A 15,999-nucleotide genomic window follows, 5' to 3' on the forward strand; every position below is an offset into this window, starting at 1 on the left:
AGAAACAAGAAGTGTGTGACAGACTGAGGTGAGCTGGCATTTTCATTCTGAGAAACTGCAGTGCTTGGATTTGGGCAGTGAGGAGCTACAGAAGTACTGTGTAGCTGTTGTGTTCACTTGGTAGGGGGAAATATCTACTGATTTCAAGTGCAAAGTGTTTGTATATATTTCAAAGACAAAGTTACGATGAGCGTGTGGAAACAACTTGCTGATTTCGCCTCGGGTGCTTTGAGACTGACAAACATTTTTTCTGATCTTGACAGTTTGCTTCAAATGTGAAGTTCTAAATGATGCTGAAATAAGATACAATACAGACAGTTCACCTTACTTCTGCAGCAATAATAATTTGCAGCAGAAATATTCAGGGACAATGTTTGCTTAAAGAGCAATACAAACAGTTGAGCGCAGCTGAGCAGGCTATTGAGACAGCAATTTAGAACGTGAAAGCAAAATGCAGTATGCAAGCAAGAAATAGGTATGCGCTGGTTTTTAATTTTCTTTTTTGATGATCTTGGAAATAGAATTGATTACTCATGTCTCTTCATGCACTACCAAGCATGTGTTTCTTAATAAAATGCGTGCAAATTAACTGAGTTTTCACAGAATCACAGAATTGTAGGGGTTGGAAGAGACCTCAAGAGATTGTTGGGTCCAACCCCCCTGCCAAAGCAGGTTCCCTAGAGCAGGCTGCCAAGATAGGCATCCAGACGGGCCTTGAATATCTCCAGAGAAGGAAACTCCACAACCTCCCTGGGCAGCCTCTTCCAGTGCTCCGTCACCCTCACCGTGAAGAAGTTCTTTCGCATGTTGGTGTGGGACTTCCTGGGCTCCATTTTGTGGCCATTGCCCCTTGTCCTGTCCCCACAAACCATTGAAAAGAGATTGTCCAAATCCCTTTGTCTCCCACACTTAAGATATTTGTAAACATTGATAAGATCCCCTCTCAGTCTTCTCTTCTCCAGGCTGAACAGACCCAGGTCTCTCAGCCTTTCCTCATAGGGAAGATGCTCCAGGCCCTGTATCATCCTTGTGGCCCTCCGCTGGACTCTTTCCAGGAGATCCCTGTTTTTTGTACCGGGTTAAAAAGTTGTGTTGCTGAGGAGAGAACACTAGCCCTTGTCACCGTTTTTGTGATAAGCGGTTTCTTTGTTTTTCCTTCCTTCCTCCAGAGATCCCCAGCACCGGATGCTGCAGGAAGGAAAGAGGAGCTGTGCCAGCCTGCGGCCATCCCTAGGTGGTGCACACCAGCCTGAGCCCTGCTCTCCCAGCCTGGGGGGGATACATAGCTCCTAGCTCCCAGGGCTGGCTCAGGGGGAGGAGGGCAGAGCATCCTCGAGATTCAAAGAGCCCTGGACCATCGCTATTACTCAGAAAGCCAGAAACTCTTCCGAAGTATTTCCTGTGTAGGGAGTGGTGCCAGAGCTGCCCAGATAGTGATGTCATGCGTGCCTCAAGACAGTATCTCAGCTGGTCGTGAGCACTGCTTGCCACATCCTCTCAGGAAATACAAAATAAAAACCAGCCACAAACTGGCAGGTGGGCAAAGGCAGGGTGGAGAAAGGAAAACCCTGAGGTCTTTGATCTTTGAAACAACACCAGTGAAAGCAAAACCTGCTTCTTTACTACACAGCAGCTTTCCTTTATGCCTCCTGACAGGTTTTGCCCTTGCCAAGGAAGGAGTTGTGATTGTGACATCCATTCCAGTCTGGGAAAAATTCCACTCAAAATATCCTCCCTGCCCCGCAGGGCTTTTTGGCCCTTAACTCTTCGGCTCTTCTGGTCTGGGGCTTTCATGTGTGTTGCCATGTTTTCATGCCATGTTGCCATCACACAAGCAAATGCTGTGACAAAAGAGCTTTCATTTGTAAGAAGACCCTTAGGAAAACGTTTGCCAGGAAAGAACTATTCTAAGAAGTTTCTCTAGGTAAGACCAGAAACATGATAAAATGAGGTTCTGAAGGGCAAAGCACAAAAGAAAGTGGAGGAGAGAGAGTAAGGGGAAGGAAAGGAGTTCAGGTGGTCAGGGGTGTGCTTATAAAATACAAATGGAACCAGCACACAAAGATCCATACCAAGAGGAAAAGGCCAGTGGCCTTGCTGAGAAACTTGCATTTTGGCAGGGTGGAGGTGGGGCTTTGTCACACTTCACAGCCCTGACTTGACCTAGGCTGACTGACAGTGTGTCTTTCCCAACCACCAATGTTAAATTAATGGTTTAATTTAGTTTATATGGCCTTTATTCTCTACTGAACATTCATTTCTTCCCATGTAACACAATGGCATCATGTCAAAAGGTTTCAGCCTCAAACATGAACCAATCCACATTTTGATTGTCCATCACCTCTTGTCCAACCTTTGGCAGGGGGGTTGGCATGAAATGATCTTTGAGGTCCTTTCCAATCCAGGCCATTCTATGATTCTATCACTGGAGCTTCCATTTCCCTCCCAGTGGGGTGGCCGCCTTCCCTGCAGTGCCCAGGAGGGCAGGGCCAGGGGCCACATCTTGGAACTGCCGCATTTTACAGAAGACAGCCTGGAGCACACAGAAGATGCCCCGGAGCATGCAGAAGACATCCTGGAGTATGCAGGAGATGTCCCGGAACATGCAGAAGATGTCCTGGAGCACGCAGAAGACATGATATAGCACGCGGAAGATGTCCTGGAGCACACAGAAGACATCCGAGAGCATGTAGGAGATGTGCTGGAGGATGCAGAAGACATTACGGAGCATGCAGAAGATGTTCTGGAACATGCAGATGCCCCAGAGCAAGTAGAAGACATCCTGTAGCACGTGGAAGATGTCCTGGAGCACGCAGAAGACGTCCGAGAGCATGTAGGAGATGTCCCGGAGGATGCAGAAGACATTACGGAGCATGCAGAAGATGTTCTGGAACATGCAGAAGATGTTCCGGAGCACGTAGATGTCCTGGAGCACAGAGAGACCTGAGCAGTTGCCTAACTAAAGATCCAGAGAGCACAGTAGCTGGGGGAGTGGGGCTGGGGCAGCTTTAATCATCCCCAAAATGCAGGACGGTGATGTGCACCGTGCTGAATTCAGTGTTTGAGACAGTCTCTGGGCAAAACAACGCTTCTGAGGCTCCACTCTCTATTCCAGACATAGTATAACATAGTATAATAGTTACTAACTAATAAATCAATAAATACAAACCAGCTAGTCAATATTCACACCGTGTGCAGCTGTGACGGTTTATACTAAAATGACTGCCTTTAACATGCACTGGCAGCATCTCCCTGGGACTGCAGAGGTGTGGGGGGGCCAGGGCTCCTCAGCAGCTAGAGCTGAGGCTGAAGCGGCACCGGGCAGTAAGGCTGGGTCTCCTCCAATGCAGCTCCACAGCCGGAGCTGGGCCCCAGCAGCCCTGGGGCCCAGCTCCCAAATCCCACCACCCTGCTCCCCATGGAGTGACCCACCGGCCTCCAATTTCCTCCTTCACTTCCCCAACCAAGCCATGTCTCACCATTGAGCCGGCAACGGACAGAAACAGCCAGAAAACAAGGCTGTGCAGTGCAGTCCAGCAAACAGACGAGGCGTTTCCTCTCCCGGGTCGAGCCTGTCTTGCTCCAAAAGTCCCCAGCGTATGCAGTCCGTGGCACCCATACTTTTACAGGGGAAGGAAGCCGAGCTGGGGGCCGGGTGAGGAGGCTGTCGCCGCCCCGTGGGGCTGCACGTGATTCAGGGTGGACTTTGCCCTCCCCTGAGCGCAGGCACAGAAGAGCGTCAGTGCCTTGGGGACACACTGCCAGCGATGGGGATGGACGAGGTGGGCAGGGAGGATCTGGGAAGCCTCCACGGCATCCCCTTCTACAAGTCCTTCATAGAGGGCTGGCCGCAGGTGGAGGCTTTCCAAGCCCGGCATGATGACCTGCTGATCGCCACCTACCCCAAGTCAGGTGAGTGGACCTAGGGGGGATGGGGACGCTGCCGGGGCGCCTGCAGCCCCTGAGACACTGCCCTGTGCCACAGGCACGACGTGGCTGAGTGAGATCCTGGACATGATCTACCATGACGGTGACGTGGAGAAGTGCCGGCGGGATGCCATCTTCAACCGGGTGCCCTTCCTAGAGATGAAGGCCCCCAAGATACCAAGCGGTGAGTGGCCGAGGGCTGTAGGGGGAAGGGGTCGAGCTGGGGCACGGGTGGGGGTGTCAGAGCAGGGGGCTCATCCCACTGATCTCCCCTCCTGCAGGTGTCGACCTGCTGGAGAAAACCCCATCCCCGCGGCTGGTGAAGACCCACCTGCCAGTCCAGCTCCTCCCGGCCTCCTTCCAGGAGAAGGACTGCAAGGTAATGCTATGGGGCTGCCCCTGACCTTTCTCCCCAGCAGGGCAGTAGGGAGGGGGCACTGTTCCTGTTCCCTCAACCACAGCTTCGGTTGTCCCCAGGTAATCTACATGGCCCGCAACCCCAAGGACGTTGTTATCTCCTACTACTACTTCTACCAGATGGCCAAGATACACCCTGACCCTGGCACGCTGGCTGAGTTCCTGGAGACCTTCATGAATGGAAAAGGTGGGGGCTGAATGCTTGGGCTCCCACAAAAATGCTGGTGGGGAGGGCGTCCTCCTCCTTGCCACTTTTCGGCTAACCCAACCCACATCCCACAGTGGCCTACGGGTCCTGGTATGAGCATGTGAGAGGCTGGTGGGAGAAGAGGCAGGAGAAACGGCTCCTCTACCTCTTCTACGAGGACATGAAGAAGGTAAGGTGGGCTGGAGAGAGGGGTGCCTGCACCTGCCCTGGCTGCCCCCCCCCCCCCCCATTTCTAGGGGGAGCACCAGCACTGAGCATCCCTGCCCCTGCCACCCCACAGGACCCACGGCGTGAGGTGCAGAAGATCTTGCAGTTCCTGGGCAAGGAGGTGCCAGAGGAGACAGTGGCGAGGATCCTCCACCACACCTCCTTCCAGGAGATGAAGAAGAACCCCGCCGCTAACTATGAGACCATGCCCTCCTCGCTGATGGACCACAGCCTCTCCCCTTTCATGCGGAAAGGTAGGTTTCGGCCAGTGATCCTGGGTCAGTGGGGAGGGTGGGTCCCAGGCCCTACCTCAGCCCAGATAGCAGATGTTTGCGGGGGCCAGATTTTGCCCCACGTGCTTTCTCACCTCCCTACCCCCAAAGGCATCTCCGGAGACTGGAAGAACCACTTCACCGTGGCGCAGAATGAGTGCTTTGACCGGCACTACCAGCAGCACATGGCGGGCTCAGAACTCTGCTTCCAGACGGAGGTGTGAGGGACGCCCACCCCCGGGGCACTGCCTGCCCCCTGCGCTTCCCAGGGGTCCCTGCCCTGATGGGGAGCCAGCACCGGATTCCTGCAGCCCGGAGCTCGCCGGACATTTTTCTTCCCATAATAAATTGCAATAGCCAGAGGTTGAGCATTCATCTGTGATGAAGGGCAAGGGCAGAACCTGACGCGTGTTCTTGGTGCCTCAAGACGCCTGCAGGCACATGGAGATGCTTGCCGTGGGGACCCCATACTCCAAAGCATCACTTTCAGCCCCAGACACATGGGGCTGGCCTGGCCCACTCCTATAAAGCAAAGAGCGGTGCCAGCAGGAGCAACGACTGTCCTAAGAGTGGAAAAACCCCAAAGCAAGTCGGGGTGCTCACTGCCCCCACGCTGACTCTGTGCCCAGGCATGTTTACGCCTCCGAAATGCTGCAGGTTGCTTTGCAGAGCGGGCGGTGGCAGGGCAGAAATTTCCATCACCGTTGCACCAGCATGGGCTTTGCAGGACAAAGGCAAGGGGAAACACCTCCTGCCTGGCACTAGCACTGGCCCCGCTGGCACGGTGACATGGGGGATGTCCCCGCTCCCACACAGTTGCACCAGGCTCTTGCTGAGGCACCACTGGGACAACCTGGCCCACTGGCATCAGGGATTTGCTCCTGAGACCCAAATCCCCCCATTATGCCCTATTTCCAGCTTTGGTTTATGAGTGTCCAAACTAGCGACGTTTCTGCACAGGCAATGTCCTGCGGCTGGTTTGTCCCAAAGAGATGCAAACCGGATTTATCTGCAAGCAGCAGTGCTATTGGTGCAGCTAAAGAATAAACCCTTCCAACACATTTATTTTAGTGCAGAGGGGCGTCCTCATGCACCCCCAGCTCCTGGCTTTGCCAAAGGGTGGCCCTTTCCCCGAAAGAGCTGCACTCCCCCCAGCACGTCTCCCTTAAATCCTTTTCCCAGCAGCATGCTGGCTGCTGCAGGCGCTGCTCTTTTGCAACCCTGCAGACTTTGCACCTGCCTTCGGGGACCCGAGCCTGAGCCCTGCGTCCCACCAGCGAGTCGCACGCAGGTGACACCCCCACCCCAACCCTGCCTGGGAGGGGGTGCTGAGCACAGCACCACTCATCACAGGCACTCGTCTTGCCCCTCCTGTTCCTCCTCCCCACCCCGGAGCACCCTTTCCCTCCCCTGGTGACGTACCCATGCCCAGGCACCTCCCCACGCCTCCCCCTTCCACACGGGGAGGGGAAAAATAAACACCCCTGTGTCTGCGAGCACAGCGCTCCCCGCTCCCCACGGCGCCCAGCAGCAGGTAACGGGGAGCCCCCGACCAGACTCCGAAAGGCAAGGCCTGAATACTGGGGGGTCCAGGGGGGGTCTGACTTCTTCACCAGCTGCGGGGCACGGGGGTGAGCGGGCTGCTGGTCGATCCCTGCACCAGCAGCTCGGCACAGGGACGCGGGGCACTGGTCCCCGCGGGCTCTGAAAACTGAGGCTGGGATCCTCCATAAAAGTCCAAGGGGTCTGGGGATGGGCACAGGGCTTTGCTTTGCTGGCTGTGTCAGTGAGTCCCGCCACCGCCCCAGTAACACCAAGAGAAAGGACTTGCCCTTTGCCCGAGGGGCAGCACCCTGCTTTCCTCAAAGCTCCCTCCTGCCGTCCCAAAAGCCCAAGCTGGCACCAGGCAGGACACAGGCTTTTTCCCCTCTCGGCACCCCACAGAGCAGGCCCTGAAACGCCAGGGGTGTCTGGGCAAGCACCCCAAGAGCCCAGTACTGGGTCCCAGCAGCAGCAGTCTCCTTGCTCTGGGAGCTCCCCATGGCTGGCTGTGGCCCCATGATGGTAGCCCCATGAAGACCCCCCCCACCAGCTCGCCCTCTGTGTACCCCTCTGTCCCCACCAGGATGGCCACAACAGAGACCTACATGCGCCAGCCCTGGAGCACGGTGCACGGCATCCCTATGGTCTACGCCTTCACCCAAAACTGGGAGCAGGTGGACAAATTCCAGAGCCGCCCTGACGACATCGTGGTGGTCACCTTCCCCAAATCTGGTGAGCAGCCCTGGCACAAGAGAGAGGGGCCATGTGCGGGAAGTGGGGGGCACTATCCCATGACTACCTGAGCTGGAATTTGGGGGGTTGCCGGAAGGTACTGCGGTGCCTGCGATTGGGTTCAGGTGGGGACAGCAGCAGCAGGACACCTGGCCGCTCCTCACCAGGCACCACCTGGGTCAGCGAGATCGTGGACATGATCCTGCAAGGCGGCGACCCCGAAAAATGCAAGCGGGATTTCATCGCCAACCGGGTGCCCATGCTGGAGTTTGCTGCCCCCGGGCAGATGCTGGCAGGTAGGGGGGTGGGTGGGCAGTGGGTGCCCCTGGGCTCGGGGGCCAGCCTCGCCCTCAAGGATGGGGCAGACTGGGCTTTTGGGGTGCACCCTGCTGGTAGCCGAAGCACTTTTTGTAGGCACGGAGCAGCTGGAGGGCATGCCATCCCCTCGCATTATCAAGACCCACATCCCAGCTGATATCTTACCCAAATCCTTCTGGGAGAAGGGCTGCAAGGTAATAGGGCTGGAGGGAACATGCCAGGAGGGACCCAGAAGGGATAAGGGCATGACTACCCCCACCAGAACCTTGCAAACCAGCACGTCACTAACACTGGCCTCTCCACAGATGATCTACGTGGGGCGTAACGCCAAGGATGTGGCCGTCTCCTACTACCACTTTGACCTGATGAACAACCTGCACCCTCACCCAGGGACATGGGACCAGTACCTGGAGGAGTTCATGGCAGGCAGAGGTGGGGTGGGACACCTGTGGGTGCACGTGAGGACCCTGAGGGTGCTGTCACCCGCTGATGCCCATGGCCATTCTTCCTGTGCAGTGGCCTATGGCTCCTGGTTCGACCACGTGAGGGGCTACTGGGAGCGCCGGAGGGAGCACCCCATCCTCTACCTCTTCTACGAGGACATGAAGGAGGTGAGGGGATGGTGCTGATGGTGGGGCTAGGGGCTTGGGGGAGCCGGGGCTGAAGGCCGGCCTCTGCGCCCAGGACCCCCGCCGGGAGATCACCAAGGTGGCCCAGTTCCTGGGGCGGGAGCTGTCGGAGGCGGCACTGGAGACTGTCACCCACCACACGTCCTTCGAGTCCATGCGGGACAACCTCAGCACCAACTACCGGGCTGTGCCCTCCGACCTCCTGGACCAGGGCGTCTCCCCCTTCATGCGCAAAGGTGAGCAGACCCTGGGGTCCGGCATGCTGTCAGCCCTCTGGGCCCTGCTCAGCCCCCTCTCGCCCCCCAGGCATCACCGGCGACTGGAAGAACCACTTCACCGTGGCCCAGAGCGCGCGCTTTGACCAGCTCTACGCGCAGAAAATGGCAGGCACCGACCTACACTTCCGCACGCACATCTGAGGCCCACCCCAGCCCTGCACACTCCCCCAGATTTCTGCTTTTAAGAAAATAAAAGTTTTCCTTCTGCCTTTCCCCACACGCTAGTCTATGTGAAATCTGCTGCATCACCATGAGGAGCCCCACCGCGTCACACGTCGCCCTCTGGGACACACATTTAACAGCGCCTACGTGGCTTTCTTGGGGAGGAATAATAGAATTATTAAGGTTGGAAGAAACCTCCAAGATCATCTGGTCCAACCATCCCCCTGCTACCAATGTCACCCACTAAACCACGTCCCTAAGTGTCAGGTCCCACCCAGAGCTGTGTCTCCAGCACAAGGCTGTAAATCTGTTTCGCAGCCCCTGCACGCATCTGTGCCATCTCCCTGCACGCAGTGGTCCCGTACCCACTGCCTCTGACCTCATCGTTGCATCAGCAGGTGTCAGAAAAGGCCCTGCTGAGGTTACACCTCGGCAGGGAGTGGGCCAGGGCTGTCGCCACCCTGCCACCGGTGGCTGCACCATGGGGGAGAACCGAGGTGAGTGGGACGGGGGCAAAAGTGGCCCTGAGCAGCTGGGAGAGGGCTGGGGTCCCATCCTTCCCCCCTGCCCCGGAGCAGTGATAACAAAGGGAGGGTTCCGGAGGTCACTTTGTGCCGTTCTGCTGTCAGAGTCCTGGAAACTCTTCTCCTGCTGCCAGCAACCCGACACCTACTCGATGACCAGGTATGGGGGTGTTGGGGGGGAGGGGGGGGAGGAGTGGGATCCCCCTGCCACACTGCAGGGCTCCCTGCACTGAAAAATAACAGGGCTCGCAGGCACAAGGCAGTGCTGCAGCACAGGGGTGACCTGGAGGAAATATTTGCTGTTTGCAGGCAGGGTGTGTCTTTGAAGATGCCGTTGCTGAGATACGAGTGAAATAGTCTGAGAGGTTAAAAAATGACCTTTGGCTGGGAAATCACTCCACTGTGCTCCGGGGATGGGGCTGGCAGCTGGCTGGGGACATGGGCTGCAAAATTGGGTTACAGCCCCACATACCACTGCTTTTAGCTCCGTTTTTCAGCAAATTCCTTGAGTTTAGCAACTGTCCACCACAAATCCAGCAGAAGGAGGTGGGTGTTGCGGCATTTACAGAGCCGCGCTCCCCCCTTGGAAGAAATGCTGCTATAAGCTATAGTAAAATGATTGCAAAGGGTTCCTCCTTCTCCCTCAGGTGCTGAAAGCTTCTCTCTTTCCCAGTGCTGCTTGCGGGTGCCCTTGGGCTGTGTTGCTTTGTCCAACGAGGAGGCAGCAGGCCCTGAGCCTCCCTGTCATAGAATCATAGAATATCCCAAGTTGGAAGGGACCCATAAGGATCATTGAGTCCAACTCCTCTTGCCTTGCCTGTCCCCTCTTACCTTGCAGTTTGAGGACATTCAACAGCGAGCCAGGGGGTTCGAAAGAGAAGATGGTCGAGGTGAGCCAGGTAACCACGGGGGGGGCGTGGAGATACCTGCACCTGTGGCTCCAACCCCTGGTGCATGGGAAGGGGCTCCCCGGCCAGATGTGGCTTCTCCGTGCCTGGTCAATCCATGCCTATGTCCTCTCCAGACCTGCATCATCCCCCCTTGAGCTCTGGTGACCTCCACCACATCCCATGGCATCTTGTACCTCCTCTGGGGAGTTGCTTTTCCCCACAGCATGCAGGTTTTGTTGGAGGTTTTGTTATTTTCCTTCTGTCCCTTCTTTCTTGCACTGAGACACCACCAGCCATTTGTCTACATTCATCTCCCCCCATCCTTCTGTGGCTCCACGGACTTCCCTCATGCCATCTACCCCCGGCCATGTATTTTTGGGCTGAAGGCTTCTATTCAGACACTGGATTGCCTCTGGCAATTCTTTTCTCAGCCCCTCCTCATCCCAACGTCCGGCTGCAGGAATTTCCATTTGTTCTAGCTCCTGCTGCTTCCACCCAGCACCCCCACTGCACCAAAGACTGCTCCTCCACGCACATGAATGACTTGTTTTTTATTTGTTCCAGGCATTTTCCTCCCTCCCCGAACCTCTTGCACACCTACTTTGATACAAAGCTGGGCTTTCCAACATCCCCCCCCCTCTTGCTTCCTTTGGCTTGTGCATTTGCCTGCCAGCTCATAGGCATGGTTTTGCTCCTGATGCATCTGTGGTCTGCTGGATGACCCTCTAATGACACTCTTCACACGCAGCCAGCGGCTCCTGTAAAATGCAAAGGGTGAAAATGCTTCAGAAACTGTTTTTGTTCACCACCGTCAATGAGATTTTTTTAAAATTTTTATCTTTTGTGCTGGCCTCAAAGTGCAGCTGTGGCAGCACCACACTGCTGTAGAAAAGTGCAGCAGTGGAGTAGGAAAGCAGCCAAGGAGAGGCAATGCACCTGCAGGTTTCAGGCAGAGGTGGGTTGCAAAGCCCTGTATGCTGCAGAGCACCGGCCAACACACCCACGCGGGGGGAATGAACCTTTCCCATAAACACTCTTGTAAAAACCCTCATAAAAACCCTCATAAAACCAGGACTTTGCATCGTTCCGTACGAACACGGTGCCTCTCTTCACGCTGCTTGCCCGTGCCAAGCTGCAGGTGCCCTACGCCCTGGAGAGCAGCAAGAGGTTTTCCATGAGGCTGCCCGCCTGCGTCTCGGAGCCTGGCTGAGAGCTGTCGAAGCAGTCTGCCAAAGCGCCGCTGAAAACCTCGCTGCTGGCCGTGCGTGTGTCACTCCTGGTCACCCCTGCCTCGCACGCAGCAGTGGCGGTGAAGACTGCTGAGCTGGCGGCACCCAAAGCGGAGGGTGCTCTCCCGTCACTGCCCAAGGCTGACCGTCGCTCCTCCAGCCTGGAGGCACCGTCGGCAGGGAACATGCCAGCCCCAGTCAAAATCCCACCCATGTCTTCAATGCAGGCGGAGAAGGGAACACAAACCCCGGACCCCGAGCCCGCCGTACAGGCAGGTGGGCAGCAATCCCTGCCCTCCCCGCCCGACCAAACGCAAAAGGAGCCATCATCGCAGGCCATGCCAGCAAGGAAGAAGACCACTTACGCCGAAGCCGAGGCACAGACATCGTACGTGAAAATACCCCTGGGGAACAAGTGGCGTGTGTACCGCTTGTGCGCTGAGGCCCAGGTGCAGACCTCGTGCCAGCGCCTGCCAGTGCCTCACAGCCAAACAGCGCTCCAGCGGGATGCGGAGCTGGCTTAGCACGGCGAACACGCTGCACCCACGTAAGCAGAAAACACGAGTCCTGTTTTAATTCCCCCCATCCAAGGATGGCTTTCCTCTGCTTCTGAAGTTCTTTTTCAGAACAGAAAGCCAGCAGGCAGATGTGGTACAGCATCAAGGTTAGGTACAAGTGGGGGATTTGGTGAAAATCTAACAGGAATCCAATTTCGTTTTCATTTCTCTGTGGAGCTGTAAACATACATTAATTTTTTTATTTCACGTAATGGCACGTATTCCAACACATGAATGAATTCCTGCCTGGCTCAATGCAAGAGCTGCTGCCCAGCCATTTGGCAGGACCCACGACAGCCTGGTCTTTGCCCGGCTCCTCTGTGGGCCAGGCCAACTCCCTGATGGGTCCAAACTTCAGCCACTAAAATAAATCACCTTTGAGCTCACCTTGCCCAGGGAAAGCCCTGGTGAAAGACTGGGAGTGAGCGCAAGCGAGAAGGCAGGAGGGTGAGCACGACTGCCCATTCTTGTCTGGTGAGCCACCGGATGGCTTCTGTCACACCTACACCATCTGCGTTTGCAGATTTGGGGTTCCCACTGCGTACGGCTGACCCGTGGGAGGGCTGACAGATGCAGGCAAGGCAGGGGTGCACAAGTGCCTGCAGGCAGCTGCAGCGGGTCTCCCCTGCCATGCCTTGTGAGACTTAGCAAGCTCATTGAAAATGCACACAAGGCTTGGCCTGGATCCTTTCTCTTTTTTTTTTCTTTCTCCCTTGCAGAGTGGAAACGGCCATGGCATGAGCCACCCCGGCGCCTACACATTTACATGCAAATGTGGACCTGCAGCATCCGAAGAGTGGCGCAGAGAATAAAATCTTAAACTAAACCGAGAAACACAGTGAAATACTGTATGCACGAGAACATCTTTGTCCTCTTGCAGCAGGGTAGAGGGCTGAGATAAAGACACCAGCTGGCTGAGAAGTGTGGTTATGGCACAAGTACCAGCACATTCCCTTTTGCTGGTGTTTCCCTGTGACACCTGGGGCTTACAAGGGGGTAGTTGTTCTACTGCGCCTGAGCACGTGCCTCCACAAATTTCTTATCCCACACGCTTCTGCCTGCACTCGAGGATGGGCCAACCTACAAATTAGACACCTCAACCTTCCCCACCCAGACATTACCCCCACCCCAAATGCTAGTCTTTTACAACTCAAGACTTTCAAGTCCCCCTTCAGTCCCAAAGCTGCTCTCTTGAAATAAGAGAAAGGAAAATTGCTGTCCTTTGGTGCTTGTCAGGGCAAAAGCCTCTCTATTATGCTCCAGCACTGAAGTTTTGAGGTGCTGGTGGCCATCAGGGCTTACTGGAAATAACAGGGCTGCCAAGCCCAGTTGAAACCCACATTCAGGAAAATGTGGAAGATGCCTGTGTACCTGCGTATGGAAAGCACTAGGCTGGATTCCCTACCTTTTGCATCATTATCCTTGAATAACCTACAGCTATTAAAGATCTGGAGGCGGCACCAGTTCTGTTCGTTAATGCTAGATGTGCGAAATGCAGACACATGACACCATCCACTTTCTTCAGCCCACTTTTGTTTTCTGGATTTCATCCTCTAATCCTCACAATGTTTGTCTTTGCTGCATTAAGAGTAACATGAGCACCAGCTTTAAAAGCTGCCCTTTTAAATCCTACCTTTAAAAGTATGATTTAACCCTCCAGTTCCACTAGCAATAGCCCTTAATTGCTACAGAGGAATTGGTTACTTGGGGGTTAGAAACAGAAGCTTACGAAATTCAGGAGCACAATTCGACTGACTTCAACTGACTTTGCAACCCCAAACATCAGTACAGGCTGGGGGGTTAAAGGGACTGAGAGCAATGCTGAGGAGAAGGACTTGAGGGCACCGGTTGATGAAAAACTGAATACAAGCCAGAAATGTGTGCTTGCAGCCCAGAAAGCCTGGGCTGAATCAGAAGAAGTGTGGCCAGCAGGGCAACAGAGGGGATTCTCCCCCTCTGCTCTGCTCTTGTGAGACCCCACCTGAAGCCTGAGTTCAGCTCTGGGCCGCTAGCACAAGCACGACACAGAAGTATTAGAACAGGTCCAGAGGAGGGCCACAAGGATGGTCAAAGGACTGGAGCACCTCTCCTGCGAAGACAGGCTGAGGGAGTTGGGTTCAGTCTGGAAAAGAAGAAACCATATAGCAGGTCTTGCAGTGCTTAAAGAGCTTACATGAAGGAAGGAGAGGCTTTTTACTAGGTCATGTAGTGATAGGACAAGGAATAAGTTTTAAACTAAAAGAAGGTAGGTTTAAATTTTATAGAAGGAATAAATTTTTCACTCAGATGGTGGTGAGATACCGGCACAGGCTGCCCAGAGAAGCTGTGGATGCCCCATCCTTGGAGGTGCCCAAGGCCAGGCTGGATGGGACTTTGGGCAACCTGTTCTGGTGGGAGGTGTCCCTGCCTGTGGCAGGGGGGTGGAACTGGATGGTCCCTCCCAGCCCAAACCATCCTATGATTCTGTGATCATGGTGAAACTATCGGAGGCTAGGCCAATTACCATAACAACATGCTGGTGTAATTGTTCCAAACTGATGGGTTAGAAAGTCAGGTTGAATATTACGGACAAAAATTAAAAAACTTGGAGCTGTATCTTCAGATTCCTATAGTTTCAAGTCAGTAAACACTTGCCTTGATTTGCAGAACCAACAGCCACACACACAGCATTTACCAGCAAGGGTAACATACAACTCTTGAAATGCTTTGTAAACAAAGCACAGGATGCTCTTTGTTCCTGTGGGCAGTTTGTAAACAAGTCTATTATTTAACAACTAATTTTCTTGTGCCAGCTAGGACCTTAAAGGAAGCAAAAGATGTTTTTAGCCATCAGACATCGTATCTCTTAGCTACAGGATGCAAATCCTTCTGAGAATCTGGCTCTGTAGCAACATCATGATATTCCCTAGCATGGGGAAGACCATCCCGGCTATTAAATTACTGGGGCATAACAAAGAAATGAATAATCCCAGAAGACATGCCCCCTTGTGATCATCCCATATTGTATTACTTCCTCCTATTGAAAATCCCTGTTCAGGTGGAACTTATTTAAGCTCCTTCTGCCTGATGCCAACCCTTGCCAGAGCTGCTCAGGCACAGAGCAGGTGAGCAACAACTCACAGAAGCGGACTGGCACACCAAATTACACCGTATGATCCAGAGAAAGATGTTCTTCTACCACAGAAGTCTCTGCTAGGTAAGAGATTTTTGCTGCATGTTATTCACTCCCCCCGAATTGCATTGGATTGAGCAAACCATTTTCTGCCCGGGTTTTAGTTCTCATTTTGATTCCTGGTGGTTAAGAGCTCCTTTCAGGACATAGTGCTTACATTTCCAAGGGAGAGCCAGCCCAGAAGATGTGGGTATCACACTGAGAAGAACTTCTAGGGGCCAGAAGGAACACAGAGCCATAGTTAGACACCTGAGCCAAGCCTACAACATGACCATATTGGTGCTGATGTGCCCCAGACAGCAGCAACAACCTCCCCGCACTAGAGCTGCAATAACTTGTATTACTTAAGGAGGGACATTACTTAAGGAGGTGGTTAATGATGTCTGCAACATTGCTTGTTCCTGCCAGTCCTGTCACAGGTCTGGCCAAACCTTCAGGCAAGCAGTTCCTGCAGCGCTGCTGCCTGTTGTTTTGGCAAAGCCCCATGCTTCTTCTGGGAAAAAAAAAAAAAAAAAAGAAAAAAGAAAAGTAATAATTATCTTTAGGTACAGATGAATATTTGTACCATAAAAAGTAGAAACATGACGGTATACAGACACCATGGCTGTTGCAACTGAAAACAGATCTTCTCAAGTGAGAAGTGGCTATACATTCTCCAGCAAACCTCAGCATTTCTCCAATGTTGGCAGTGATGCCACTTACTCTCTAGTAGTAACTAGTACATCTTCCAGCATTTACTGACTGATACGGCACCAATATAGCTGCAGGAGACCCCTTGTTATTTGCTTTCCTTTCCATGGTAAGGATTTTGCACCTCAGGGAGGAACTACAAAGGTACTATAAATAAAGGATGAAATTCTTACGCAAATGGGCTGGCCTGAGGGTAGCATGGACCTCCGACAGCAGCTGGGACTGCTGCCACCCCTACCTAGGGA

At 54.0% G+C, this 15,999-nt stretch overlaps 2 protein-coding genes across 3 annotated transcripts; both read left to right on the plus strand.

Moving 5' to 3' along the window:
- Positions 1–3,767: 3,767 nt before the first annotated feature.
- LOC106043981 (sulfotransferase 1 family member D1-like) lies at positions 3,768–5,393 on the plus strand. The gene is made up of 7 exons (XM_048073552.2): positions 3,768–3,912; positions 3,986–4,111; positions 4,209–4,306; positions 4,405–4,531; positions 4,627–4,721; positions 4,833–5,013; positions 5,143–5,393. The coding sequence occupies exons 1-7, from the start codon at positions 3,768–3,770 to the stop codon at positions 5,253–5,255; spliced, it is 885 nt and encodes a 294-aa protein (XP_047929509.1). The 3' UTR covers positions 5,256–5,393.
- A 1,018-nt stretch (positions 5,394–6,411) lies between these two features.
- LOC106043980 (sulfotransferase 1B1) lies at positions 6,412–8,747 on the plus strand. 2 transcript variants are annotated; one of them, XM_066996817.1, is made up of 8 exons: positions 6,412–6,565; positions 7,157–7,305; positions 7,473–7,601; positions 7,720–7,817; positions 7,929–8,055; positions 8,140–8,234; positions 8,308–8,488; positions 8,559–8,747. In XM_066996817.1, the coding sequence occupies exons 2-8, from the start codon at positions 7,158–7,160 to the stop codon at positions 8,669–8,671; spliced, it is 891 nt and encodes a 296-aa protein (XP_066852918.1). In that variant the 5' UTR covers positions 6,412–6,565; position 7,157; the 3' UTR covers positions 8,672–8,747. The 2 variants fall into 2 exon arrangements, with proteins under 2 accessions (XP_066852918.1, XP_013049245.1); XM_013193791.3 differs by having other exon boundaries at positions 6,452–6,597.
- The last annotated feature ends 7,252 nt before the right edge of the window (positions 8,748–15,999 follow it).

Source organism: Anser cygnoides, chromosome 4 (assembly GCF_040182565.1).
Source record: "Anser cygnoides isolate HZ-2024a breed goose chromosome 4, Taihu_goose_T2T_genome, whole genome shotgun sequence".
Taxonomy (NCBI): Eukaryota; Metazoa; Chordata; class Aves; order Anseriformes; family Anatidae; genus Anser; species Anser cygnoides.

What these genes read in the sequence shown, in the direction of transcription:
- LOC106043981 (XM_048073552.2), top strand. Translation starts at nt 3,768, where the DNA reads ATGGGGATGGACGAGGTGGGCAGGGAGGATCTGGGAAGCCTCCACGGC. An exon ending in CGCCACCTACCCCAAGTCAG is followed by an intron (nt 3,913 to 3,985) that starts GTGAGTGGACCT and finishes CCTGTGCCACAG; the next exon opens with GCACGACGTGGCTGAGTGAG. An exon ending in GGCCCCCAAGATACCAAGCG is followed by an intron (nt 4,112 to 4,208) that starts GTGAGTGGCCGA and finishes CCCCTCCTGCAG; the next exon opens with GTGTCGACCTGCTGGAGAAA.
- LOC106043980 (XM_066996817.1), top strand. Translation starts at nt 7,158, where the DNA reads ATGGCCACAACAGAGACCTACATGCGCCAGCCCTGGAGCACGGTGCAC. An exon ending in CCCCGGGCAGATGCTGGCAG is followed by an intron (nt 7,602 to 7,719) that starts GTAGGGGGGTGG and finishes CACTTTTTGTAG; the next exon opens with GCACGGAGCAGCTGGAGGGC. An exon ending in TCTACGAGGACATGAAGGAG is followed by an intron (nt 8,235 to 8,307) that starts GTGAGGGGATGG and finishes CTCTGCGCCCAG; the next exon opens with GACCCCCGCCGGGAGATCAC.